The following is a 27,965-nucleotide window of genomic DNA, read 5'->3' as shown; positions in this document are numbered from 1 at the left end:
GAAGAAACGCACCACGGATCCTATTTTTAAATGTACAGATCTGACATATAAAGTGCTCAGACTGATATGTAGTGCTGGATTTTTTCCTGTCTGATCACACAGAGGCTTGGGCAAATTGTGTAAGACTGTAAACAACAAGTTGCCTGAAAGTCTAAATTGCTCATTTTTCATGACCTATGGGGCCTTTTTTATTTTACTGATTTGATTATATTCCCAGACCTCAGCCACAGCCCTGCAAAGTGTTCTGTTTCTAAAAACGATGAACCAAAGTTACAAAAATAAATAAAAGTAAAGTTGAGTCTGTACTTAAGTATTAATGTTAACAACATTTATTTCAATTTTCATATTATTTGTGCCGTTTAAAGCATTTATTGCCAAACCTTTCATGTTTAACAGCTGCATTTAAAAAAAAATATTGCTTGTATTCACTGGAATAAATAAAAAAATCTCTACAAACACAGGTAAGCATCAGTTTAACTGTCAGTCATCCTGTTTCTGTGTGTGTGTGTGTGTGTGTGTGTGTGTGTGTGTGTGTGTGTGTGTGTGTGTGTGTGTGTGTGTGTGTGTTAGACAGAGGGAGGGATCAGGTTTGAAAGTCGGACAGATCTGGCGGCCAAGGTGACCTCATTACCGACATTTGTTCCGCTTGTCGCTGCAAATCACACACTGTGTCCGTCAAGACACGCCAAACGCCACGCGACCATCAGTAACCTGCCCATCTCTGTGGCAGGGGAGCACAGAGCTGATGTCTCCTGATCCGTGACCCCAGAGAAAATCGACAATATCGCATTCACATTCAGAAGGAGTCTGAGAAAATCTGAGGGTCTCTCTGGCTGGACAAGTGCGATGCAGTAAACGTAAAAGTGACCTCATTTAACAGGTTTGATTTCAGGGCATGAAAGGGAAGTTGATGTAGCATGCAGGCAGTTCCACCCTGACCTCCTGACTTCTAAAACGTCTGCTGGGCAGAATATCGACATGACCTGTGCAACAACTTGCAGACAGTTTATGATTGTATCAGGATGCTGTTGAATTGTCATCAGAGGTGTCAGCATTACACTGTCTGGGACCAGGATGATAACTCAACTTGATAACTGCAACTGTAAACTTGTCCTTTTCACTTAGGTCTCAAAGTTCAAGACTGCACAGAGTTCTTATTTGAGTGCAGTTAATAAAAAGAGCTTTATGGTAAATGCAGAAAACCAGAAATAGCTGCAGATATTTCTTTCTGCTCCTAGTATATCTGGGACAAATCTGAGATGTTTAAACCCCACTTAAGCCCCATAGTATTAAAAAACAAAGCTGAAACTGCAACAAGTCTTCAAAAATATCAGACTGTCAAAGATCGCGTGCTTCTATAATTACCCCTGCGACAGTTTCAAAAATAACACAGGGATCACTAAAGGTTCATGTAAGCTTTGGAAACTGTGCTTGTTAAAATTAGACAAAGATCACGTTACAGGTTAAAACCAACAAGAAGTAAGTAGGAGGACTTCTGGCAAAAATTATTATCAGGTATTCTTCCTTTTCCAACATATGTCATTTTAAGATTCTGGTTTTGACTTTCAGAGCTCTTCATGGAGCAGCAGCAGCTTACATCACTGAACATTTATATCCATATGTCCCCAGCGGGTCCCTGAGGTCATGTGATCAGGGTGTACTTGAAAACTAAAGGAGACAGCTTTTTGCCAGAATGGCCACCAGACTCTGGAGCTCTCTCCCTCTGAGCTTGAGATCTGCAGACTCTTTTTCAGGAACTAAAAACATCTTTTTATTCGTGTGTTTGGTTCACTCTTTTTTTTAATGCTCTGGTATTTTGTTGAGTAGCACTTTGTGATGTTTGTTTTGTTACTTAATTCAAATTAATTAAATGTATTAATTAATATTCTTCAACATCATCAGGAATATGGCCAATCATCCAAAAACAAGCTGTATTGTAACCCTGTCTACACCAATAAAATGGTCTTCATGCTCGCAGAAGAAGAACACACTATCTCCCAAAGCTGTCACGAAAAGCAAAATCATTTGATTCTATCCGATTGTGAGCTTGTGTCTTTAGAGCGAGTTATATTAGACTGGGACCACTAAGGTCTCCACCCTTGATTGGCAACCTTACAAAACACCTCTGGCATCATCTGTGGGAGCCCACGAATAAGCATTCCCAAGTACCTCCTCACGGCTAGGTTAAACGCCCAGTCACCAAGCACTTACTGAGGAGCCCATCCCTCAGGCATCTCTTGAATCACGCTTAAGTCTGGCTTCTCACCTGGGTTTGATTTGCCTTGGGAGACCTACTAGGGGCATGTTACTGCTGACTGTCCTAGGATCACTCAGGCTTGGAGTAGAGTGAGGTTGGGGTGGTATGGGCATCGGACTAGAATTCCTCATGTCTACCTTCTAGGTAAGATTTCTCTGCCATTTCCAACCTGGAGAACACCCAGGACATGCTGGAGAGACTATATTTCTTGATTGGCTTAGGTAGAAGTTTAGACTACTGACCGTGTGACTGAGAATAGTGGTAGGAAATGGATAGACGGATCTATTGGAGAGCTCATCTGGATCATAAAGTCCAATATCTGAAAGGAAACTCAGGTTATGGCAGAGGGAAAATATCTGTATTGTGGGTTATGCTTTTTCTTTTTTTTTGACAAGGGTGACATGGTAATGATATAGTTTAACAAGTTATATAGTTACGTTGGCAAGTTTAGTTTAATACTGCATTTTTGCACAATAGTAAGCTGCAGTAGAGGCAATCCCCACCTCTCTTTGTGCGTGTGTGTGTGTCTGTTTGTGTGTGTGTGGCTGATGGAGGCGGCTGGTGATGGCAGCAGCCAGTTAACTGGTGAACATATCTGTCTTGGCAGAGCCATTATGCAGGACTTGGTCCCATGCCAGCCGGCAGTGGAGCGAAAGAGCGAGTGTGTGTTACGAATGCGAATGTGTGTTACTGAGCGTGACTGTGTGTGTGTGTGTGTGTGTGTGTGTGCACATTCCTACTCGTGTTCACTGGGCTGCTTAAAAGACAGAAAGCCACAATCTGAGCAGTAAAAAAAAAAAGTGTGTGCCTGTGTGTTTGCATGCATCTCGCTGTATCTTATCAGGAAGTGTGTGAGAGTGTGTGTTGGATAGCTCTCTCTATCAACAGCTGGTAGTCAGGGAAGCGATGGCCTGGCCACGCGTCTGGAGGAATGTGCTTTGGTGGCAGATCCAAGTATCTGTCACACACACACACACACACACACACACACACACACACACACACACACACACACACACACCCTGCCGACTTGCTCCAGCTGATGCTGATGCTGTATGGCTGATGCTGGATATTTCATTGGTTTCTGGAGAGGTTTTTATCTTTCCTTTCTTCTCTCTGTTGTGGAACTGCAGTCAGATTACTGAGAGATTACATGTAAAGTACAGGAGCTGAACTGCCAAGACTGTCAGTTTATTAACTCCTACCAATACTCAAACACACAGAGACGCAAAGAAACCACAGTGTTTGCTGAATGACTTGCTTCCCTCAGTCTAACTGTTCTTTGATTCCCTATTTCTTTTACAACTGTTGACCAGCACTGTTCAATACCACCCTATGCTGACAATAAGATGTTATGAAAACTTTTGTTTCGTCCTAACTCCCTTAATGGCCTAGCTAACCTTTCTCCAAGGTATGTGAAGCATCTTCGAAATTATTCACTTTACAAAATCAAGCTTCTTTTATCAGCTTTACAATTTAAACAGCTCGTGTTCTTCAGCGGAAGCCACATGAAGGCCAGTCCAGACTCAAGTTTGATAACGTATTAAAAAAGAAAAAAAAAACAAGAAAAACTCTGGGTATGCCATTAACATTTAAAATAAGCTGGAATACAAATTGAGATGTGTCCAGTGTTTCCATGACAGTTAATGCTTTTAAGAGTGATTTAACTGGCAAAGAGACTGACTCACCCACCTACATATCCACCAATTTAATCATTCAGTTTGTCATGTTTTAATGGGTTATGGTTTGATAAAAATCCTGATAATTGCTTGTCATCAAACAAGTAATACCACTTTATATAATAACTTTCCTTCAGCATAACAAAAAAAAAAAATCTATAGCCATGCTTGAAGGTCTGTGACACTGTAATTATCATTGCACCTCAAATTACACCGCTAATTGTTGGACAGACATAAAATGTTAAGTTCGTCTACATCAGAGACTCAGGTCTGCATTTTCAAACTTTTCGTTTGGCTTTAACACAGTAGTGTTAATATTAGTATTATAGTTTGTACATCGTAAACCTGCTAAACTTATTAATGTGTTGTATGTTTCTAAGCACTAGAATATGGCTGACACAAGGAAGTCAAAAATATGTATAGATACAGTAAATAGACTGCATCAATACAGTCTAATGGGAAGTATTCTGCATTCCCTGCTTTCCAGTTGGATACATTTTAGTGTGAGTTGTGACTTCCTGAAACCATCCTCATTTCTAATAATCAAAACCAAACTCTAACAGCACAAGTGATGGTAGCATCTGAAAACACACAGACTCTGAATTGTGTTATGAACAGCTGTTCCTACAACACCTTCCCCATCAGCTGCACCGCTTTACTTATGAGATGAAAGGATAGCAATCGTCCTTCGTCAGACTGAATAACAGAACTACAATGAGCAGAATGAACATTTTTATTCGTACACGGAGGACAAGCAATATTTTTATCTATTCATCCATGGCCAAACACTGCAGCCTAAATAAGACTTAAAATCAATAAGTATAGATATATAAGCTCACAAATACTGTCATTAGTTGTGAGTTGAATGACGTTACTGTCGTGTCAAGACGACCTGTTCTGTGATCCTGGTCATTGTTTATAGTCTGACTACGAACACAGAGATTTTTAAAAAGCTTGAGAATGCAGCTTTTCCAGTGTCTTCCTCTTTTGTTCCTCTTGGTTGACCATTTAGCTGCAGCCAAAAAAACCCAATCAAACTCAATAAGCTAGTAGAACTCAGACTTTAAGGAGACTGCAAACACAAACCAGCAAATATCTGGTACCTACCAAAGATCTTGTTTCTTGCTTACAGATAATGCACATTCAAAACCAACAGATATAAACTCTTTACTAACTGTCCATGAAGGAAAGTAAAATTAAACATCTATATTGGTACATGGTAAATCCTCCGTGCTTCAAAAATCAGATTATATTCTGAGTATATTTAACTGTATTTAATTCAATTCATAGGACAAAATTACAGCAGTTGCCTCAGATAAATACCCTACAAAATACCACGAAAATGCAATAAAACAAGCCCGTGTGAGGAAGCATTTGGTGACAGTGGGAAGGAAAAACTCCCTTTTAACAGGAAGAAACCTTCATTCTGTAAATCTAGGATTTTTAGACTTTACAGACTGAGAAACTAGCTATGTGATAATGGTAATGCAGTGTTTGAGGTGCTATGTGGCTCATTGTTCAACCTGAGTGGCTCAATATTTTGAAATATAATTACATTATATAATCATTGTGACATTACGTTTCTCCCAAAATGTACATCTCACATAATTTTGGAGCCTTAACATGATCTTTTGGGGGGGTGTTTCCCTCTTTGAGCCAAAAGTGACAACGTTTGAACAAGATGATGGACATGGGTAAAAATGAGGAAATCCAGCTTTCTGGATCTGACTAACAACAAAATCTTCAGTTCCACACACTTGACTCATTAACTCATCTAAAATCTGTACTTTCACAGATAAACTGTATGCTTCTGAGCTCGTTTACATTAAAAAAAATGTTATAAACCTCTGTTAGTCTCTTTACATGTAAAACATGGCAATGCATTACACATAATAAGAAAAATGAACCATCAAGAGTCGAGTCATGTGATCCTGTCCTGACAGTATCTAGAGATTGAACCCCTTCACTGTGACAGAGTAGTCTACACAAAATGAGCTGAATCTCAAACAAGTCATGAGTCTATTCAATATTCATGCTTAGAAACAAGGCAGCAGCCTATTAAGGCGAGCTTCAAACGAAGCTGCTTATCTTTTTAATTAGGCCGCAGGTTGAGAGCGAACGATATTGCACTCTGAGCTGATGTATATGTAATGTGGAAAAGTATTGATTGTGAGGAGAAGTCGATGAGGGGGCCCATTCAAGGTTCTAGCTCCGTGAACTGTTCAATACAGGCGCTAATAAATAATATCAAAGGCAAAACCTGGCTAAAGGTGGACTAGATGAAATCTCTTTATAATGCAAAGCCCAGGGGGAGAAGAGAGAAGAGAGGATAGGAGGGATGGCAGATATTTCTTTTCGCAGGCTGCCAGGGCGACAGGATATTGCACAGAGTGTGCAGCTGAAGAAACAAATAACCCGTCTTTCATCAATAGCAGATTAAAACACAGACGGAAAAAGGGATAGAAAAACATTCCTAATTATATTTTCTGGAGTTTGTGTTTTTTCCTGACTGTTTTGACACAGCTAATATGCTTTTTCTTGAACACCACCCCCTCTCTTCACACACACACATTAAAAAAACAAAAAAAAAAACAAACCAGCATCATCACCCTCCACCTTGCCAGGTTATCTAGGTCTAATAGGCAATATAAGAAGCTATTTGCACTTCAAGGTGCTAATGCAACACTTTCCTCAATCTTATTACCATCAATGTGATTTTCCCACCTGTGTGTTGACAAGTAGAATTACACAAAGTGTTTGGACACCAATATTGCCAACATCAAACAACCCCCTTCAAACCCGAGTTTCTAGGCAAGTTAGCACCCTGACCTTTGCCGGTCTATTACATTGTTGACTTTACTGCAGGAAGCTGCTTGTCACAAGTGTAATTTAAGAGATGCAAATCAGTCTGTTGTGCTCAGTAAAGCGTTGCTGTTTTCTAGCAGCAGTTTTTTTTTTGTTTGTTTTTTTAATTTTTACACTTTGGATATGAATCAGTTTTAAAGTGCTAAATGATGCAACATATTCAGTTGTTTCACAAAACATGTCCTCATATTTGGCAGGAAGTACCAGCATTCAGTATGTGTAGTACAAAAAGGTAGATAGAATTACATCACTGTAAAACTATAGCTCACTTTCAATAAGTTAAATAACTCATTTAGACTGATTTTTTTTAAGAAAAAGCTAAAATAAAGAAACAGATTTGGGCATTTACAAGTTTAAAAGTAAAGACACACGTGAATGACTGTTTCAAGCAAACTGAATGTGCTGAATGCGTATTTTTTCTTGCCTTCAACGTTTATGGGGAAACTTTTTATAACCACAATTAAAACCTACAAAGGTAAGAAAAAGAGACTTCTATGGGATTTTAAAACAGTCATAAAACAGTTTGAATGATGACAGCACAGCATCTGCCTTATTTTGCATTGATTTTATGGCGTTGCCATTTCTTTGATATTAAATTATTATTACTATTTCATATTCATTTACGATTTGTTGTGTCTGAGCTTGTTCCCTTTTTTATATTTTCTTCTCTTTTTCTCCAGTTTATACACAATTCTTGTCAGTCTGACAAGCAAACATAACCCTTTTTAATTTGACTGATATACTATGCACATTAACACGGCGTCAGCAAAGCAGTTAAGGTTACAACGCAAACATTGAGAGCATTGTCGTTGATTTTATGATGAATTAATAGTTGTAGTGCAAAGTAGTGGAGAGGATAGAAAGCTAGCTAGCTGGTGTGGCTCACTCTTCTACTAAGCAGCCAAAAGTTAAGTAAGCTAAACGAAGGTTAGCCAGAGTTGACAGCTCTGTCGCTTTCCTAATTTTTTTGCTAGCAGACAGAACTGACCACAAAGCCCTGAATTCATGTCATGTCCAGTGTAAGTGGGATTTATTAAGTTACAAATACTTTACTTACTGTAAAGATATTATCACAATGGGTCAATGTGTGTGCGTCTTTGTGTGTCTTTGTGTCATTAGTGAGTAGGTGGGTGGGTATGTGTGAGTAAGTAAGGGAATGAGTGTGTGTGGGTGCACGGCTGGGCCTGGGTCTGAGGCCCAGGTACCGGGCAGTTCTTTGGTGCCTGGAGCCCTGATCTCAGCTCACACCGGGGTGGCTGGTCTCTAGTGGGGTCGGTTGCCCGTCGCCACTGGCCCTCTGGGACTCCCACCCCTTTTGCCCCATCTAGGGCCTCCATCCTTCTCCAGCTGGGATGGGCGTGCAGATGTTGCCAAGACTCGTGGCCTTGGTACTTTGTGGTCTTCAGTAATCTTGGGGGCTGTGGATGGCTCAGATCCATCTCTGTCTGCGTCTGGCTCCTGGGGGGTGTCACTGTGGCTTCCCACCCTCATTTTCAAGTACATATGTGACAAAGACCCACACTCACATTCGACATACTCTTTCTCTCTCTCTCTCTCACACACACACACACACACACACACACACACACACACACACACACACACAAGATTTATTTACCTGTGCATTTTCGAATGTTTGTGTTCCAGGTGTTGTATGTTTGTTGTTCTTACAAGAGTGGCAGTTGATAATATATTGTGGATTTCTATTTGTACTCCATCCTTTTATTACGTCTTCCCCAATCCCCCCCCCCCCCCCCAACTCCCTTTTATTGTTTGCTTGTCCTGTCTTAGACATTGTTACCCTGTATACCATATATAATGTAATAATTGAAATAACGCGAACAGAAATGAAGAAATATACACATAAACCCTAAACAAGAGGAGCCTATAGAGAATTTGTAGAGCTGAACTGGAAAAGGAAGATGTGTTTAGCACCACAGTGCAGATCATAACTCTGATTGCAAAAGCTGCCAGACAGGACAGGATCTGTGCAACCTCGCACAAAATCATGTGCACGGGATTTTTTAATTTTCTTTGATGTTTTAAGTTTATCCCTCTACAGGCCAAATCCACTGAGTGATGTTTATAGATGTAGGTAGACGTAGTCCCACGTCAGCTCATTCAGCTGTTATACTGTATATTGCTCACCAATGAAACATGGCACTGTAAATGGCTGGAGTGGAGCGATGAATCATAGGTACAGTTATTGTAAGATAAATTGGTAAGTACCAAGTATTTGTTTATTATGTTTTATTTCTATTGAATTCAAGGTTGTAGGCACATTACGGGGACAGACAGCCAAAGCCTTCACAATGTTAAAAATCATAATTTAAAGAGCAGAGATGCTGTGCACCACATTCAGCTAGTGACTTAAGTCTTAAAGAAATATTTCTTTCCTTCTAGAGTTTATCTTAGATAAACTAATGGAATACCTCTTCCTAGTATACAGACACAAAAGAGCCATTTGTTGTACGTTATAATTTAAAAACCTTGCAAAGCTTCTCACAAATAAAATACCAAATAGTAGTTTTTACCTGGATGTTAAAAACATGAAAGCCTAAGATCCCCTTTGTCTCAATAGACTGACACTCTTATCGATCTTATCAATTAAATGCCTAAAGTCACTCTGGATGGAAGTTCTCTGTTCTCTGCAGAAACTAGTCTTTGATCATATGACCACACACCCCAACCACTCTCTAACGTCTCCACGGCACACGCTCAGCTAGAAAAATCTTGTCAGCAGCTGCAGTTTGAAGTCCCCTCGAATGCAAATTGAAAATTAAGGTGCACTTCCTTAATCTGCTGTTCTAATCCAGCTCCGAAAAGGAGGTAAAAAGAAAGAAAATAGAAAGGAAAAATCCACAGAAAGGGCCACATTAATTATACACAAAAAGAAAAACTACAAAAGAGGGCCTGGTCTTTGAAGATACTGAGCACTAAATGTCACCCGCAGTCTTTGAAGCTCTCAACTGCCTTTGTCTCTCATTTCTCCTCTACATGAAACACGACGCGCGGAGAGACACTGCCAGCAACAGGAAGGGACACTTCAACTTGGGGGTGCACACTCTTTAATAAGAGAGATAAGAAATTATAAAAATACACAGTATACTCCCCTATCATGAAATAACTTCTTTTTAATCTGTGACCTGAAATTCACATATAAAGTCTGCACAATCAGATGCAGACTAAATTCAAATAGATTCCAATTTATTTGTTTACATTTTTTGCTTTAATTTATTATTAAATTACGAGAATTTATCTGTCTCAAACTGCAGCAGGAATAAATTGATAACTCAAATAAATCAAATCCTGCTTATAGAGGACTAATGTTATCTGAGGACGTCCAGAGATTTTAATATTTACAGACATTACTGAAGATTTTAATCCTATTAAATCTGCTCTTTTTGTTACTGTCGAAATGTTTTGTTCACTTCAGTGAGGTGAATATGAAGGTGACTGAAAATCTATTTTTTGTTGTTTTCCTCTTTCTATAAAAATATGCATATAGCAGAAGAGGAGCGTGTATGTAGAGTTACTGCACAGCAGTTTCAGAGTTGACCCACTGTGGGTCAATACATGTTCCCCGATACACACAGAAAAACGCAGCAGTGGCTTAACTCGTACTGCCTCGTGGTGGAATGCCTCGCCCGGCCAGGCAAGTTGCAATTTACATCAGTGTGTTTCCATGTTTATGCCGTTTTTACTCTCGAAGGACAGATCTCAACAATCAGCACAATTTTAATATATGCTGACCTGCACTGCCCATCAAGAGTTTGGACACACCCTCTCATTTAATGGTTTTTCTTTACATTGTAGATTCGCACTGAGGGCATCAACACTGTGAATGAACAGATACTGAATGAAATAAAACATGTTTTCTATTTTTGACTCTTCCAAATAGCCACACTTTCCTTTGATTACTGCTTTGCTCATTGTCTCGATAAGCTTCGTGAGGTCGTCACCTGAAATGGTTTCCTAACAGTCTTGAAGGAGTTCCCAGAGATGCTGAGCACTTGCTGGCCCCTTTGCCTTCACTCTGCGGTCCATCTCATCGTAAACCATTTCGGTTGGGTTTAGGTCAGGTGACTGTGATGGCCAGGCCATCTGGCGCAGCACTCCATCACGCTCCTTCTTGGTCAAATAGCTGTTACACAGTATGGAGGTGTGTTTGAGGTCATTGTCCTGTTGAAAAATAAATGATGATCCAACTAAATGCAAACCGGATGGGATGGCATGCCACTGAAGGATGCTGTGGTAGCCATGCTGGTTCAGTGTGTCTTCAATTTTGAATAGATCCCCAACAGTGTCGCCACCAAAGCACCCCCACACCTTCACACCTCCTCCTCCATGCAAGTAGAGACCATCCGTTCACCTTTTCTGTGACGACATGGCAGGTGGAACCAAGGATCTGAAATTTGGACTCATCAGACCAAAGCAGAGATTTTCACTGGTCAAGGCAAGAAAAAAAATACATATTCAATCCATTTCTTGGGTTTCTTGGCCCAAATAAATCTCTTCTGCTTGTTGCTTCTCCTCAGTAGTGGTTTCTTTGACCATAAAGGCCTGATTTCCACAGTCTCTTCTGAACAGTTGATGTAGAAGAGTGTCTGCTACTGGATCTCTGTGTGGTGACTCGGATGAATTTATCCTCAGCAGCAGAGGTGACTCTTGGTCTTTCTTTCGTGGGGCGGTCCTCATGTGAGCTAGTTTCTTTGCAGCGTTTGATGGTTTTTGTGACTGCACTTGGAGACACATTCAGAGTTTTAAAATTTTTCAGACTGAGTGACCTTCAGTTCGTAAAGTAATGATGGACGGTCGTTTCTCTTTACTTAGCTGATTGGTTCTTGCCATAATATGAATTCTAACAGATGTCAAATGGGGCTGTCAGCGGTGTACGAGCCTGACTTCTGCCCAACACAACTGATGGTCCCAACCTCATTAACAAGGCAAGAAATTCCACAAATGAACCCTGACAAGGCCCATCTGTGAAGTGAAAACCATTTCAGGTGACTACCTCATGAAGCTCATTGAGTGAAAACATAAGTATGGCTACTTTGAAGAATATAGAATTTAAGACAAAAAGAGTCAATGTTAATAATCATAAATACACCCTAGTAACAGTGACCAGTCTGCACCAAATTTACCTCAAGTCGAGGGGAACATCATTTCAAAAAATTACTTTAAGGTGTTTAAGAGAAATTGTGTTCACAAAAATGTGAAGCCTGTGCAGAGAACCTGAGAGCAAAACGCCTCCAGCAATAGCTGTCACCAGCCCAGAGCCCATTAATGCTAAAAGTGAGCCACAGAAACCCATGAGGACTGGTACAAGTTCAGGACTGCCAGTGTGGTACACTGACCTGGTGTTTTATTTTTTAATGAACAACTATTGGAGTCTGCTGGTACTAAGGAAAACTTAGGATGTTGATATTTTTAATATATAAAATTGTGTTCTAAGAGTGATTACAAATCTTTTTATATTTAAGGACAATATTAAAGCCAAGCTTTGTTCTTTAGAAGTTGCCTAAAACTAGCATGAATTTAGATAATACATAATCTAGAACAATTAAATAGTTACATTTATTTCATATATAGAGAGATTGAGACCATTTCTGATGAGGCTTCAGTAAACAGATCAACTGAAGGGCCAGACGCATCTCTCAGGTCCAGTGTCACGTCTTAGATGGATTTTCTTTGCTGTTTCTTAAGGACATCACTTTTAGGTACCCTTCACCTGTTGAAGATACTGTTTTAAGTCTACAACTTCTTCTTTTGTCCTCCACTTGTTAGTTTCCTCAGATTTTCTAAGCAGACAGACCAACCCGAGACATGCCACATTTTCAAATAACAGCACAACACTACATTTTTAACCCTGCTTGTATGAAAAAAAAAAAAAGTCTGTTAATCTGTGTTATCTTTGGCATGTGTCCGCTAAAGAAATTGGCACAAATTATTTGTTTCTGTCACAGGCAGCTTGTAAGAAAGTGTCTCAACAACACTAGTTTATCACTCAAGTTAGGTGAAATTTTTATGTTTGAAAGATTCACAGGTTAGAATTTAATGGCTTAGCTAAGAAGCAGCAAAAAGGCCCATTCCTCTGAAAGTGGTCAGGTACGTATGAGAACTGGACTGAAAATATGAAAAAGCTGCCAATGTCCAAAGAAAACTCCAAAAGGTTTCCAGAAAGCCCGGAGGGCGATTGCTCAAGACAACCTCAAAAAGCTTAAGACTTTTGCACAGTTCTGTAACAAATCAATGACCATTACTGCAAGCATGCATATGGATATGTTTATGTAAAGCAGTGGATTAATACAGATTTGATGTTCCAGTGAGTATTTTCCTATTGGACCTTCCAAAAAACCTAAAAATATCAATATTTCACTCAGTGCATCCATGACAAAGAAAGAACATTGTTGTGTTTCTCATAGTTTATGGATAACAACAAACATGGTAAAAGTAATATTAGACGCTGCATATTCACACAATACTATCTTCTGAAGACGATCACTGCATTGTTATTGTTGGTCTGTTCGATAGGATTTGTTGTATTGTATATTCTTAATAAAATGAAAATATGAAGACAGTCTATTTTTCTTTAAACAGTGAAAAACATCTCATGAGAAAACTTTCCTTCTATGGGATAAATAGGACACTGAGCATTACACGGTATGAGCTTAGTCCCAGAGGGATGAAGTAAAATAAAGAGAAGTGTGTAGACAACAGTCAATCAGAAACAAGGACACCGCATTCCTGTTTCAGGTGGGGATCAAGTCAGCCTCATACATATCCCTCGGGGTTTCTGTTTGGTGCTGATTTTCTCTCTTCATGAAGTTTTCCATGTACATCTTAAAACCTGCGAGAATCCTATCTGGATAGACTTCAGGTCATCTTCATATACCTTCACATGATGAACACCCAGCCTCAGAGCATTGGTTCAGTCCCATTTACACCAAAGCAGTCGCCCAAAATCTCACTAAAGCCAAAACATCTTTTTTAAACCTGAAAACTTGTGTCAGGTTTGAAATTGGAAAATAAGTAAACTCCAATGACACAGCAGAGGCCCTGACTTGCTCACCTCTACTAGAGAAGGTAAATTTCCATTCAGAGGATCCAGGGTTCTACGACTGCATTCCTATCCCCAACCGGATGCAGCAGATGGCTTCCCCTCCCTGTGCCTGCTTCTGTGTGAGGATTCTTCCTGATAAAAGGGAGTTTTTCCTTCCCACTGACACCAAGTCGTTGCTCATAGGAGATCTGATTGTTAAGGTTTTCTGTCAAATACTGTAGGGTCTTTATCTTAAAACAAACTGCGTTAAGGTGATGATGTACAGTATGTCATTCTGCATTAGCACCTATTATTTTAAGCTCCAGTTCAAAGGACCACCACAGAGCTCCCAGAGCAAAAGTATGTCTAGCTAAATAAGGCTTTGATACAAAATAAGAAAAAAAAAATGATAGCTAAAAATGATTCAATATTTAAAAATACAATCTTAAGATCTATTTATTTAAAGGCAATCTGTAGTCGGTATTTGGGTGGATTGACCTTTTGAAAGATTTTTTTATTTTTTTTTTTAAATCCAGTGACTTTCTCCCAGCAGCTCACAGGGTAGAGCTGCAGAGATTAAATATTTCTAATGTTTTTATATTAACAGAGCATTGGGATATGTACAAAAGTAAAATTATTTTAATTTACAGCGTGGAAAAGATGTGCAAACTAAAGTGAACCACTGACACATTTTGCTAACTATCAGCACTTTCCCTGCTTAGCTCTTAAAATATTGATCCAATTCTCTCTCTTCAAAGCACTGATTGTGATTCCAAATTCATCTCTAACCAGTCCTTAACAGGCATATCCATCCCCGTTCTACTTTCCAGTGCAGACAGAACCCTGCAGAGCCAAATCTTTGTTAGTAATTTGACTTTTTTTATTCTCTACTCTACAACCAGTTTCTCCTTATCCACCCTCTCCCTTTGTAGGTGAAAGAAATTATGGGGAAAAAGGAGACAGAAGAGAGGCAGACTAAAAAGAACAAGACTGAGAGAGAAACTAAGGGGTGGGGGGTGGGAGTTCGGGTACTTGAGTGCAGTTGTAATCAAGGCCTGTGCACTCAAGAGGGGCCAATCAATCCAACCGTCTGCCTCTACATCTCATCAGGCATCTTGAAGATGGCTAAAAATGAGTTGCTTGGTCCAGGCGGCCTCCTTGGGCCGCTGAGAGAGAGAGAGCTTCAGTAAGGAGTCCATAATAACTGCAGCAGAGGACAGAAAGGTCCTAAAAGTCTGAGCTGCAGTTAGAGCGCAACGAAAAATGACTGACCCCCTGCTGATAGCAGTGTTTACTGCCACAGAATTTTTAGACAGCATAGTTTACTTTAAGGAAAATAGGTAAAATGCAGTCTGGGAAAAAAGCAAATCTTGGAATAATGAAAGATTAATTATGTGGTCAGCAAAATGGCATACAAATGTTGTGTTTGACTGATTATTCCATTCATGTTCAGTTTCCTACAGTATGTCAAACCAAGTTGATTTGAATATTTTCATAATTTCCAATTTACTGTGTGTTTTCTACATATGACCTCTGTACAGCTGTTGTTACACATTATAATAAGAATAAAAATGTCTTCTTGCTTTGTGTTTCCCAGAATGTCCCCATCATGTTTACCTCTGGGGCAGAACATTCAAGCTACTGTCCTCTGACTTCAGTTGGGATGACACGTCCAGTGTGCCTGCAACGACTCAAGGATCGGCAACTTTCGCCTAACGAATAAAAGATCACTGGTTCAATCCCAAGAGGAGACAAGAAGCCATTTTGAGTTGTGTTAAGAAGAGGATCTATGTAAAGACTCTGTCGAACATGCAGAACATGCTGTTGTGACCTTTTGTAAATAAAGCACTGGAAAGTAGTTTTGACTACATACAGGAGGAATGCTCAATAAGCTTGAGTATTAGAACCACAATAGCAGTACAATAGCAAAAATAATATATGCTGTATGCCTGCATCTTCCACAGATGCAAATGAAATCATTTTAACGTTTCATTTTTTCACAGTTTGAATCACTGGTAAGGATATGTCAGCTATTAGCATAAAAATGATGGGAAAAAAAGCGATAAGAACTTAGAACAAAAGCGACTGTCGCTGTCGACACTAAGAGAAAATTCCACTTTTCACTCTAACATTTCAAAAACCTGTAATTTTGCAAAATTGCAGGTACGCTACGTTGTACATTATGGCAGAAAGGAACTTTAAACTAAGACAAAAAAAACCAGTAGGATGAAGAGGTGATAATTAGGAGCAGTCATCAGACAGACACAGTCATTAAATCTGAGGATATTAAGAAAATTCTATCAGATGATTTTACTCCCATCCATTCAGGTTTTAAAAAATGTATATTAAATTATTCAATCCTAGTGCTAACAAGTTTTTGGAAAGGTTCACCCTTGTTCTTCCGCTCAACTGGGATTACAGAGTTACTGGGCTATAAATTACAGGCTTTGCAGTAGCATTTAAATTAGGTAATAAATAAAATATGAACCCAAGAAGCACGCTGATACTGTCCTGTCATTTTGGATGTAAAAGATAAGGGCTGTAATAGCCTTTTCACCTCTGAAAAAAAGGCGTATATTTGATGTGTGTGTAGGTGGACTCTATATCTGCATCTGTTTCGGGTCTCAGACCTGTCACTGGTTTCCTGAAAAGCAGGGACACGAATGGCACAAATAACAAATTATCGTTCGAAAGTGTGAGAGCTGCAGCAGAGTTTAACACTCCCACATATCACGTACAAAAATGCCTCAGCACAGCCAACAGAAGCCCTCTCCTTCCACCACAGCTCTGTAGCTGAAGGGATGATGTAAAAGTGATGCAAGCACGAAGCCAGCTTCACTACAAGGTGGCCATCTGGGAGAGGTCTGCCAACCCCGCAGTCAACGTCAGGAGCCAAGGCCAACTCGCAGAGATCCTGCCAGCTGCGGGAGTGGGAGAGAAGGGTTGGAGGTGCCAGCAGGCCAGTGCCAGCATTGGGGAAATCAGGCCGGCTGCTTGGCTGAGTAGCTGGCAGGGTGGCTGCACGGTTGGCTCGGGGATCACGTTGCACCACTGTGCAAACTAGAGCTCGGCAAAACACCTGTGTCCTCCCTCCCCTCCTCTCTGCTCGACGGTAGGACTCACAGATGATTGCAAAGCTCCAGAGGACAGTGTACAGCTCTCTGCTCCCTCTGAAGTCGAACCAAAATAACCACAGGTGACTCTGGAACGGCAGGGGAGTGTGCAAGCTTTTTAAAGCTCGGATGAGGCATCTTGCAATTTCACAGAACGCCTACAGCTCTGTTGTGATGACAGGCGACGAGGCAAAATGCATGGTGCGGTATCACAGAAAATTGCATCACTAAACACCAGCACACACCTCACATTTTCCCTTTTTTGATCCCCCCCTCCCCTCCCCTCTTTGCCAACAGGTGAGAGAACTTCCACAATCGATTAGCCTTCGGCTTGTGATGAAAACTGATTAGCAGGTGAACTGCAATGAGGTTAACGGAAATAGATTTGCCTACTTCTGCAGGGCACAGAGAGACTGCTGGACAGATCCCAGTGCCCAAGCTGTTTCCAATGCAATCACATTGCCAATCAATGGGAACAATTAAAGAAGTTCCACACTGTGATGGCGATGACATAAAATCAGTCACTACTGTTAACAATGACAATGCATATGTCAATTTTGACCGTAACACTTCCTCTCTGCAATCATGCATCATGTCAGAAACAAGCAGGTCATATCAGAGCAGTGAGAACAGATTGATTTACCACAATATTATAATCAGGACTGCAATTTATTGATTTACACAAAATCCACATAAGGTGGTTCGAATCGACAAAGAAAAAAGAAAACATTGAAGCCACGTCTTTTTAACAATCAATTTAAATACAAGACAAGTAGTCTACCTTGAGAGACAGTTGATGCGAAGGCAGCACAACAGAGTTGACAATTTCCAGGCATGCAATTTGCGGAGGAATGGTAATGGTGATGGTGATGATGATGACGACCTTTGAAAGGCAGTGTTGGAGAAGCACTCTGCAGCTCTAAGAGATAACTTTAAATTGTCCATAATCACAGGATCTGGGAGCGTATAAGCTGACAAAGTCACAGAAAGACATCTAGCAGTACAGCAACGCACAATTTGACCACATTACTTAGGCATAATTACAGATACATTTCCTCACTATGTTATGACACACAAACACTTGCATGGAACTGGTGCTACGAGAGGGAAAAGGGAGTACTCGACTGCAGTCTGAGGTCTGAGGGCTTGCACATCAATAACAAGGCAAAGTGAGGTAGATGAAACACATTACTTTGACCTAAAGAGCTCAGTAATTACATTTGGCATTTTGACAAGTGTTTAGCTGCAGTGAAGGTCAGTCCTGTCAGCGAACGAGATCTATGCTAATCCAGTCAGACGGAAGAAAACCAGGAGACAAAAAGTCGAGCGAAGGAAAGCTCCGACGCAAACAACGCCTTTGTGAAAGTAACATAAACCCTTCCTCCACCCAGTCGTCAGGATCTGTTTTGAAGCTCTGTGACAGAAAGATATCAGCTGTCGGGATAAGGGTGAAGCTGCTTCCTCCTCTACAGCGGCCAGAACAATTTCCGCTTACTAAATAGCCACTTTATTATCATGCCGATACACCGTCGATTTAATTTGATAAAATATTAAATTTGCTGTACTGTTAATGTGATTAAGGCTTGATGTATAGAAAATACCCTTAACATCTGCGTCTGACTTTAATTTGGTTCTCGTGTGCTGCAATTAATACTGTTTGAAAAGGCTGGGAGAAGCAGGCAAATGTTCCAGGGTCCTGCATTATAACCAAATATCAAAGCAGTTTAAATATCCGCTTCGGTGAAATGGGTCGCCATGCCTGCTACAGAGTACGCCGACTGAAAGAGCTGCATGCTGTTGCCCAGCACTTGAGGAGCATTTATGGTGGAGTACAAAGTGTCCACGCTGGCACTTCTGATGTGAGTTCATCAGAACGAAATAAGTCTCGAAACAATGATTCAGAGCAGAATCAGGAAATATCAGATCACTTTTGATGCAGCTTTGGTAGACATGCATTGCACACTCTAAAATAAAACAACAAGCTTTTACTTTCTAGCTAGAGGACATCTGACATCTGAAGAAAAGATTATTGAGCATGTTTGCAAATGAAAACATTTTTGCCATCACATTTGAATGCATTGGTCAGGCTGTGAAGGGTTAATGTTGTGTTTCCTAGTGAAACTAAGCTGTTCAGCAACTAAAACTAAATTAAACTGAATGTAAAACAAAATTTTAAAAAGTTTTAAGTAATTGGCCCAAACTTTAAGCAAGGTTCTCTATTTAACATACTCGTGTAATAAATTTCAGTTATATGTTATATATGGGAAAAATGTTCTTTACAAGAAATAATTATTTCACATAATGATCAATATTTTCTCCCATTTTAACTCATAGTGACCTCCGTCAGGAAATTTACATGTCAACACACAAACCATCCTTCTGAGATAAAAGCAAAACACTGAGTAGCCACCTATTGTCTGCAGCTAACAAAGCAGGCTTCCTTTCACTTAAAAAAGGGGGAAAAGTGATAGCAGAAGAGTCTAAACCTGACCACTATCAACAGAAGCTGTCCTAACAGTGAACAATCACTGAGACTGCAAAGCTTTTCGGCATGTGTGAGTAACTATCTTCACACCAACAGGCATTATTAGCATGTAGGCAAAAACAACTGCTGGCAGAATAAAAAAAGAGAGTAGAAGTCAAGCGAACAGACGGTGAAGGATCAGGCTATCTCAGCTGCTCTCCTTCTGCTTTAAGTGCTAATTGAGCTGCCCGCTGTCCTGACCCTGACCCCCGGCCTATTCACAGGGTCCCGTTCTCACGACCGTGACGCACCGCTGCAAGTAGCCCCTGGGTCCTCCCGCCCACCCTCGGCCGGACAATGAGGGTCACCACCTCGCTGCCCACCATCTTGACATCCACCCCCACGTTTGACAATGGCCTCCGGTGGCCTCGGAGTCTTTCACAATGGATGGGCGCCCATGACAGAAGTGGTAACGTGGCTTCTTAAAATGCAACAACAGGTCTGGATAGCCTGACTGCACTAATCGGACCTTTTGGCACCCAGGGGCCGAGGTCAGAACCAATCCAGTGTAAGAAAAACAGGATCCAAGAGATTAGCTTTAAAAGATTTTTACATAATACAATTTAACTTAAGTATGTTTTTTTTCCAATTACATCTACTTGAGATTCAAAATATTTTACAATTTTTTTTTTTTTTTACATTTTATAGGCTTATAAAGTCACTTGTAACACCTACTAATATCATCTCTTTTATTTATGTGTATTTATGTGTCAGGAGAACCATGTAGTATAATCTGATGATTTGGCCACTGGGGCAAAAGCTAATTTTGGGGGATTTCCAGCAACCATAGTAGCCAAATTTTGTCACTTGTCACAAACAAAATTAGAAGGTAACTCATTAAACGTCAGGCAAATGTCCAGTGGGTGTTAGTAAATGTTCTGTGAGTGGATTCTTTACCTGCGTGCAGAATAAATGCTGCTCAAGTGTGAGCGGTTAATAGGCAGAATCACTACGGCAACCAAACATCCCGATGGACATGTCGACATGTCCATCTACTTACAGAGGCTAATGCATCAGTCACAAAACAGCAACCATATTACGATAATGCTTAAAAGAAAATTGCAGAATTTTGGTGCAGTGTTCTTTTTGTAAATATAAACTCTTACAACCCCAATAACACACCTTATTCTTATGCCATCTTCATATTTATGCTGTTTTCTTCTGTAAATGAATAATAGAACAGACAGTAAAACTTAAAAGAAGTGGATTTACACACCTGGCTATGCCTGAGTGGTTTTATTAATGAAGTGGAAATGAGAATGGAAAATTGCAACTCTAAAAGGAATAAATGATTTTTTTCCTCATGCAAAATGTTTAATTTATGTAGTTATGTAGCTGCCTATGCTTGAAAAAATATATATTTTTTAAAATGTAATCATAAAAAATGAGATTTTAAATGTTAAAATCTAAAATAATGAATGAAGTTAGTGTGATTAGCTTATCAGGTTTGAGTTGATATGGTTGATTTTTATTTGATATTCTCTCGTTTGATTCGATTTTTCAAACCTTTGAATATCTCCTCCGTCAGTTTTCAGCGTTCTCATGATTCAATTGTGGATATTCAAATTACCCAGAGCAGCACATGCACTCTACAGCCCACATTAAACGATGTGAATCCTCCTTTCACCATAATTTTTGTGCTTTAAACATCTTTCTGGCAAACAAATGAGGTCTTCGCACAGATTTGATCAAATAAAACGGAACGATTTTAAACACAGCTGCCATAAGCCTTCAACCTAAACACAAGAATTTGTGACAGAGGAGATGGAAGTCCACTCTCTCCCCTCTGCTGCTGTGTGACTATAAACGATGATAAAACGACGTCATTACAATGGCCGTGTAAAGCTTAATGTTTCAGAAAAGCACTATAAGCCACGGCTAGAGGGGATAATGTACGCTTTGGGATGGATTGATATTCTAGTTGAATATGACAAACGACACTTTAAAGATGGCCCGCCCACACTATTGCACTTTAGCTGAGAGGACGCCGTATTTCATTTCAAGCACGTTCTGTCAAATGTTTGCATTAATAACAATCGAGTCTCATCCGTGACCCCGCAGAGCCACCGGGCGCGGTGGGCGGGAAATGAGAACGCCAACAATAGCACTTAAAAACAGGAGAGAAGCCGTTGCATAATCAGCGTGTGCGTCTGTGTATGGTTGGGGTAAAAAGAAACGTAAAAGCATGTGCCCATGCAAGGAGGTGGGTTTGCAATTATCAAGCAGGATAAGAACTAAAAATAAAATACTCATTTAGGTTACTTTAACTTACTTTGGTCCGATTTCCTACTGTGGGTGATATTTGCATGTGTGTGAACTGGACCCAAGGAGTATCAGGAATGTCCCCTCTCTCCCTCTCCCTCTGGACTGACAGCTTAGCTAATGGCAAACATTCCTTCTTTCTTTATTCCCCACTTCATCAACACCTTCGCCTCATTACTGTGAGTCACACACTGTAGTCTGCTGAACACACACACGCACACTCTCACACACCTTCACAATGTCTCTACCCCTGAATTGCACTGTGATAGAGAGTTCCTCTCCATGTGACAGAACAGCTTGAACCGAGTCGTTTTGAGTCACAGGATCTTGAAACAAAATCAGGTGGAACTTCCTTTGTGTGCTTTGGAAAGCAGAAGGTGGTAGACAACAAATTTCTGCTGATAACGAGCGACTTTGCACTCACAACGCCGCCCTTGTGAAAACATTTACACACCTGATTTCTGCTTGTTTTAATCTTCTCCACAATCAACAGAAATTACACCTATTATGATATTAGCAATAGTCACAACTGATGATTTTGCATTTATTACCATTTTTCTAAACAGAGTTCTGTGTTAAACTGTGCAAATTAGGCAAAGATCAGACTCCACATCAAGCTTCCATATTCAATCCATCAATGCTATCCAACAAACCAGCCTGGTTTCACAGGGAAAAAAAGTCAGGTGACTATGACCTCTCAACTTTAGAATGCATAGAAATGATTTGTAATGTGTTCACATTATGTGCAGCCACCACAGAAACAAGATTCAATTAGGGCGTTTGTTGTCTTGGACACACAAATTGGCTGGTTCATACGAGGTAGCGGCACAAAAGACCAATAAAATTAGCAGTGGCGGGGGTGGAGCTGCTAAAAACAAAGAGTTGCACTCTGGAGACTGGGATATGAGTCTCCTGTTGGACCACTGAGGCAATCTTGTCAATATTTCAGTGATTATTAGAATTATTCAAACACCTGAACCATTTCGTTCAGCTTAGACACTGAAACTAGCTGATGAAGGTCAGGAAAGAACATTTTGGGGCAGACTTACCTGAGCTGAAACACAGTGGTAAAAAGAAAAAACAGCTTCCATAGGCTACCTACTGTGATTGTTGTGTAAAATATGTGATGGTGTTGTCACCCCCACCTGAGATGGTACTCCTTATACTGGCGACAAAGACCTCGGAGGAGAAGCTTTTACCTTTAAGCGGTGACGGCATCTAACCCATTACTCATTTGAACCCATTATGTGCCACCTCCGTTTAGTGCATGTGAAGAGTTTGTGGCAATTTTTACATTTTTCGATTAAAAATAAAACACTGGTTCCTTCAGCATCGATTAATAAATCCTTCACGAAGGTAAATGTCTTTTTTTTTTTTTTAATCGTGAGCTGTGATTGCCGTTTTTTTATACAGAGATCCTGTAGAACCTTTGGTTTGCTACCTGAGTCCCTCTTCCACACGGAAAAATTCACTTTATACCAGTGTTCTTACTTGAAATGTTCTTAATTCTTATGATGTTGACTCTTTAACTAAAAGTAAATAATCTCTCTCGGTGTGAGTTCCAAAAAGTAAAATGTGATGTATGGTTGTAAGTGCGTCATTTTGAACATTTTGGAGGAGGTGACTCATGCATTATTCCTCCAACTTACTTGCAGTCAGTCTAATGTGTGTGAGCATGTTCAGGGAAAGCTAAATGTGAGAGAGAAAGGTACAAAGGCAGCAGATGGTAATTTTAGCAGAGGCAAGTAGGGGCAAAATTAGGCTCCCTATTGTATTTTTACTTCTTTAATGAGATGTATTTCTTGAAAAAAAAAAAGTTTGTGGAGAAACATACCTGTTAGGAACAGCTAGAAACTGCAAACAAGTGGCACATTAACGAGCAAGTCAAAGGAAGTTTAAGCTTTACACAGAAATCTGCTTATGCATCTTCAGAATCTGAAGGCAAGAAAAAAAAAATGTACTGGCTGATCTCATGCTATGTACTGACTCATTAACTCTACTGCAGTTGTACCTTTTAGTTATTTATAGGATACTAATTGTCCATCTTATTATGTCCCATTTAACATTTAATTATGCAAACAGGGAAACCATCAGCTATCATCTGACGGGTTGATAGTTTTGTATGGCAGACTGCATGTATCGCCATGGCTACTCCATAGCCTGCTACCAAGTTATAAATCATGCATAAGTCACTAGCCCAGGGTTCTTAGAACAACCTGGCATTAAACAAGTAGTGTACAGTTGGTATTTTAAGCTTTTTATCCAAAAACAGCAACATGCTGAAGCCCTTTGATGGTTTATTACAGCAACATTTAGTATAACCATGTTAATCATGCTGGTTGGTTGGCTTTAAAGTTGTCCAAAAGCTGATTCTTCCTTGTGAGAAAACTTCTGTTTTTTTCTTTGTGTGGCATTAATGAAATAACTCATTCTCCAAACACAACAAATATCTGGTGTCCCTGTCTTGTTTTGTTTTTTTCTAGCTTGTTTATTTAGGCACATATCCAACTCTTCGGATGGATTTCCATGATGGAGGCAAACATGGCTGCTTGAAGATTTGTAACAAAACAGAAAACCCAGCTGGCTTTCTTTCAAAATGGGCCAGTACCAAATACTTAGCCAAAGTGAACACAAAGGAATTGAATAACTTGCCACAAAGTGCCTGCGTGGATGTGGCAGAATGCTCAGTAGGAAAAAAAAAAGAATTCTTGGAGGAGTCATAAGTTTTGAAAAATGTTCATCTGGGGCCTCAGGTGCAGCAGCAAGCCAATGATAATGGGTTGTCTTTTCCTCTGTCAGTATAAAGACAACATTACTCAGCCAAGGAGAACCTACCAGCCACGTTGGCCACATCTGCGGTGCTGACGTTCTGAGCGTTGGGACTCACTTTGAAGGTCACAGCCGGGCCCACCACCCTGTGAAAGACACACATACACACATTTAGAAGCTTTACAAAAGGCATCTTCTGAATCTATTTCCCTTGGCGGCTAGGTGTTGTTTTTCAGACACCCGCAGATAAGAAGTTTTGCTCATTAAAGCTCAGCCATACATGCACTTGAGAGAAAAAAAAATGCTTCAACCTGTGGCGATCCTTTAGGCTGCTGCAATCCCCATCACCACAGCGAGATAACCTCTTGAATCTCAATGTAATGCGCCCACTGGCATTTAAGCACACAAGGAAATGAAGAAAGGAGAATCAGGATACTCTGATACGTGATTCTCAGAAGAGCAAACACATTTCCAGCTGCCTGGTTTATAATACATTTACATTTTGATTCAATATATGGTGACTGTGATGCACTTTGCCATGATAGATGTAAATTCAAGGGGACAGGAACTAAGAGGTAAAAACAAAGGCAAGAATATGAGCAGAAAAAGAAGCAAAAGACATATGTAGTCCTTTTTAGGGTGCTTTGGAAAGAGCTTTTTTTACCCTGTTCATCCAACATTTATTCCAATAAAGCAGCTTGAATTGAAACACTGAGGGAGAGACGCAGAGAAGCTGGGTGGTCAGAGCCAAAGCGGAGTTTCCCAATGTGATTAACCTTTTGTTTTTCCTGTTGTAATTCAGACTAAAGGCCCAGCAGGAAGATATATTACGAAGTCCCCCACCAGGATGTATTGTGCGCCGCTAAAGGAAGTAACTGCTGCTGTAACAACACTGTTATAAAATATGGTGACATCATTAATGGAGCAGGTCCTATCCTAATGCTGCCGAAAAAAAACGTGTTCAAAGTGGTTTCACATTGATGGATTTAAATTGTTTTCATTGGTGCTTTTGAGTGCATTTTGCAGACTGTGGGGTCGGCCTCTTCTATTATAATAATTAAACTAAAAGGATCAGCAAAATAATTAAGAGAAATGTGCAAAATAAAAGCAGATTCACCTTTTGTACAGAAGCCCACCGCATATAATGTGTCTTGACTCTGTACTCCTTTGTGCTTTGCACTTCTGTACAAAATGCACTGCATGCATAGACCTATTGAACCAATGTTCTCATGCATTTACAAGCGAAATCAATGTAAAAATATAAGATTTGTCTCTAAAAGAGTACATTCTAACACAGTCCATCAGTACAGTGTACAGTACAATTTAGCCAGTCTCTACACTCTAAAAACCTCAAAGTGTTTACTTTTCAAACCTTTGTAAAAGTTGGATGACCAGCCTTCATTTAACATTATCATGAAGTATTTAAAACTGTTATTGTGGGATTTTAATTGGGTTTCTTGAGCCCAGAGGCCAGAATATCAAAGAAAAACATGAAAAGCCCAGACTCATATTCACATGTTGTTTTACATGCAACAGTAATTCCACATTATTTTAACATATAAGCTGCAACGACAACTAATTAGATGAAGTCGAATTAGTAATCCACGCATGTGATAGAAGTGTTCAATAAAAGATGTACATTTACCTTTACTTTTCCACTACACGCTGCCGTGTTTTCACCACGTTACACATATTTGTACTTTCATGTTAACTTAGCAGCCAAAGACACAAAATATTACAAAACGAGTCAGTCTGTCCCAGGAACACCACACAACACAGCAGCTCATTTTTCCGACCATTATTTCTCCTCCGAGGTATGAGGCCGATATATTTGTCACATCTATGAAGTGATTCATCAGCCGGCACAGGCACACTCTCCGTGTGTGATGAAGAGGTAAAATCGCTCATGTTGAGTTGATCACATATCCATCTGTCGGCCTCTGCTACCCAGGGCAGCGCCAGCACAAAGACACCACATTGACTTTGAACCTTGTAAATAACCTTGTCACTCACCGGGCAAAAGAAGCGCACAGGAGGTGATTTTATATCTTCTATTGCTTCAATTTATCATTTTTCAAAAAAAACCCAACATGTATTAACGCAGCTTTTGACACATTGTTTCTGATGATCGCAATGCTAAAAGCTTTTGGCCTTACACCTCGTCTCTCAATCTGTAGAGCAACACACTTTAATATAAACTTGAATCTAACAAGCATCCAGCAGCAGCATCATGATAACTAATTGCAAAGGCGGAGGGAAGGCGGTGGGGGTGGAGGCACTGCAGATATATCTGGTGTGCTAAACTGAAATCAAACACGCTCCCAGCTGAACAAAAGAGTGACAGGGACCCTGACTACATGACTGACAACTGAAGCAAACCCTGTCATACTGTAAGTGCTAAAACATCATTTTAGTCTTTGACTGAAGGAATAACAACACCTGAACGCGCCTGAAGACTGAACCTTAAGAAAATATGTACCTCACTGAAGAGAAACGTAACAAAGTGAGCCTGAAAAGCTAAAATCATATTTTTAAGGTAGGCAAATCTTGAAATAAATCAATAGAACAGTATAAAAACAAACAAATTTAGTGATTAAGAAATGTAAAAGCTTACACAGTACTTTACACACTGAAAGACTTTAATGCTCTAGATAACATTTAAAGCCATCACATCATTCAGATGAAAACAACAAACAGCACTATATATTTAAATGATGTGACCATAAATACTAGAAATAGCCAACAACAACAAGAAACTCTAAAAATAAAGTGCAATAGAAACATTTGTTGTTGTAGAAAGAAAGAAGTGCATTTCTGTTTAAAAAATAAAACCCTTATTGTGCAGGATATGATACTTCTCTGCAGTAGTCAGAGAAGTACACAGACTTTTTAGTCAGCTGTTTAAAATTTAAGAGTTATGAGCAGTCGCATTTGTCAGGATTCAGTTCAAAGAGGGAACCTAAGAGACCAGAGACAACAAAATAATAATAATAATAATAATGATAATAATAATAACAACAACAGGGGGAAAAAAAGAAACTAGCTAAGCACAAGAACACAGAGAACTTGAAAGGAACTGTAGCAGGTGACCTGACATAACACAGAGAGAATCAGGACTACTTTACATTATTACACAACTATGACTACAACTATTAAGGGCGAAAACCACAATGCCAGAAAACACAAAGAACTAAAATCATTCGCCGAAAAAATATAAAGGAAAAGAAACTCAAACCTACAAATGTGTGGACCACATGCTTAAAAACACTTTGGAAATAGAGCTGGTGTTAACTTGTTGTTTTTACTGTCCATTTACTTAGAACGCACAAATTTACAATCATGCTCAGATGTGTCAGAGTCAAGTCAAACTATATAAACAGCTCCAGTTTCACCATCAAGAGTAATGACATTAATATAATGACTTTTTTTAAAGACAAGAAAAAAAAATTGCATA

The 27,965-nt window shown here is 39.8% G+C and overlaps 1 protein-coding gene across 1 annotated transcript in view; it reads right to left on the bottom strand.

Moving 5' to 3' along the window:
• LOC101482762 (receptor-type tyrosine-protein phosphatase N2) overlaps positions 1 to 27,965 on the bottom strand; it is a 232,001-nt gene that overhangs the window by 120,809 nt on the left and 83,227 nt on the right. Inside the window, exon 11 of the mRNA XM_014410209.3 lies at positions 24,578 to 24,657. Coding sequence (XP_014265695.2) covers positions 24,578 to 24,657 — 80 coding nt within the window. The remainder of the gene's footprint in view (positions 1 to 24,577; positions 24,658 to 27,965) is intronic.

This window comes from Maylandia zebra, linkage group LG18 (genome assembly GCF_041146795.1).
Source record: "Maylandia zebra isolate NMK-2024a linkage group LG18, Mzebra_GT3a, whole genome shotgun sequence".
Lineage (NCBI taxonomy): Eukaryota > Metazoa > Chordata > Actinopteri > Cichliformes > Cichlidae > Maylandia > Maylandia zebra.
This window is presented reverse-complemented; position numbering and strand designations above follow the sequence as displayed.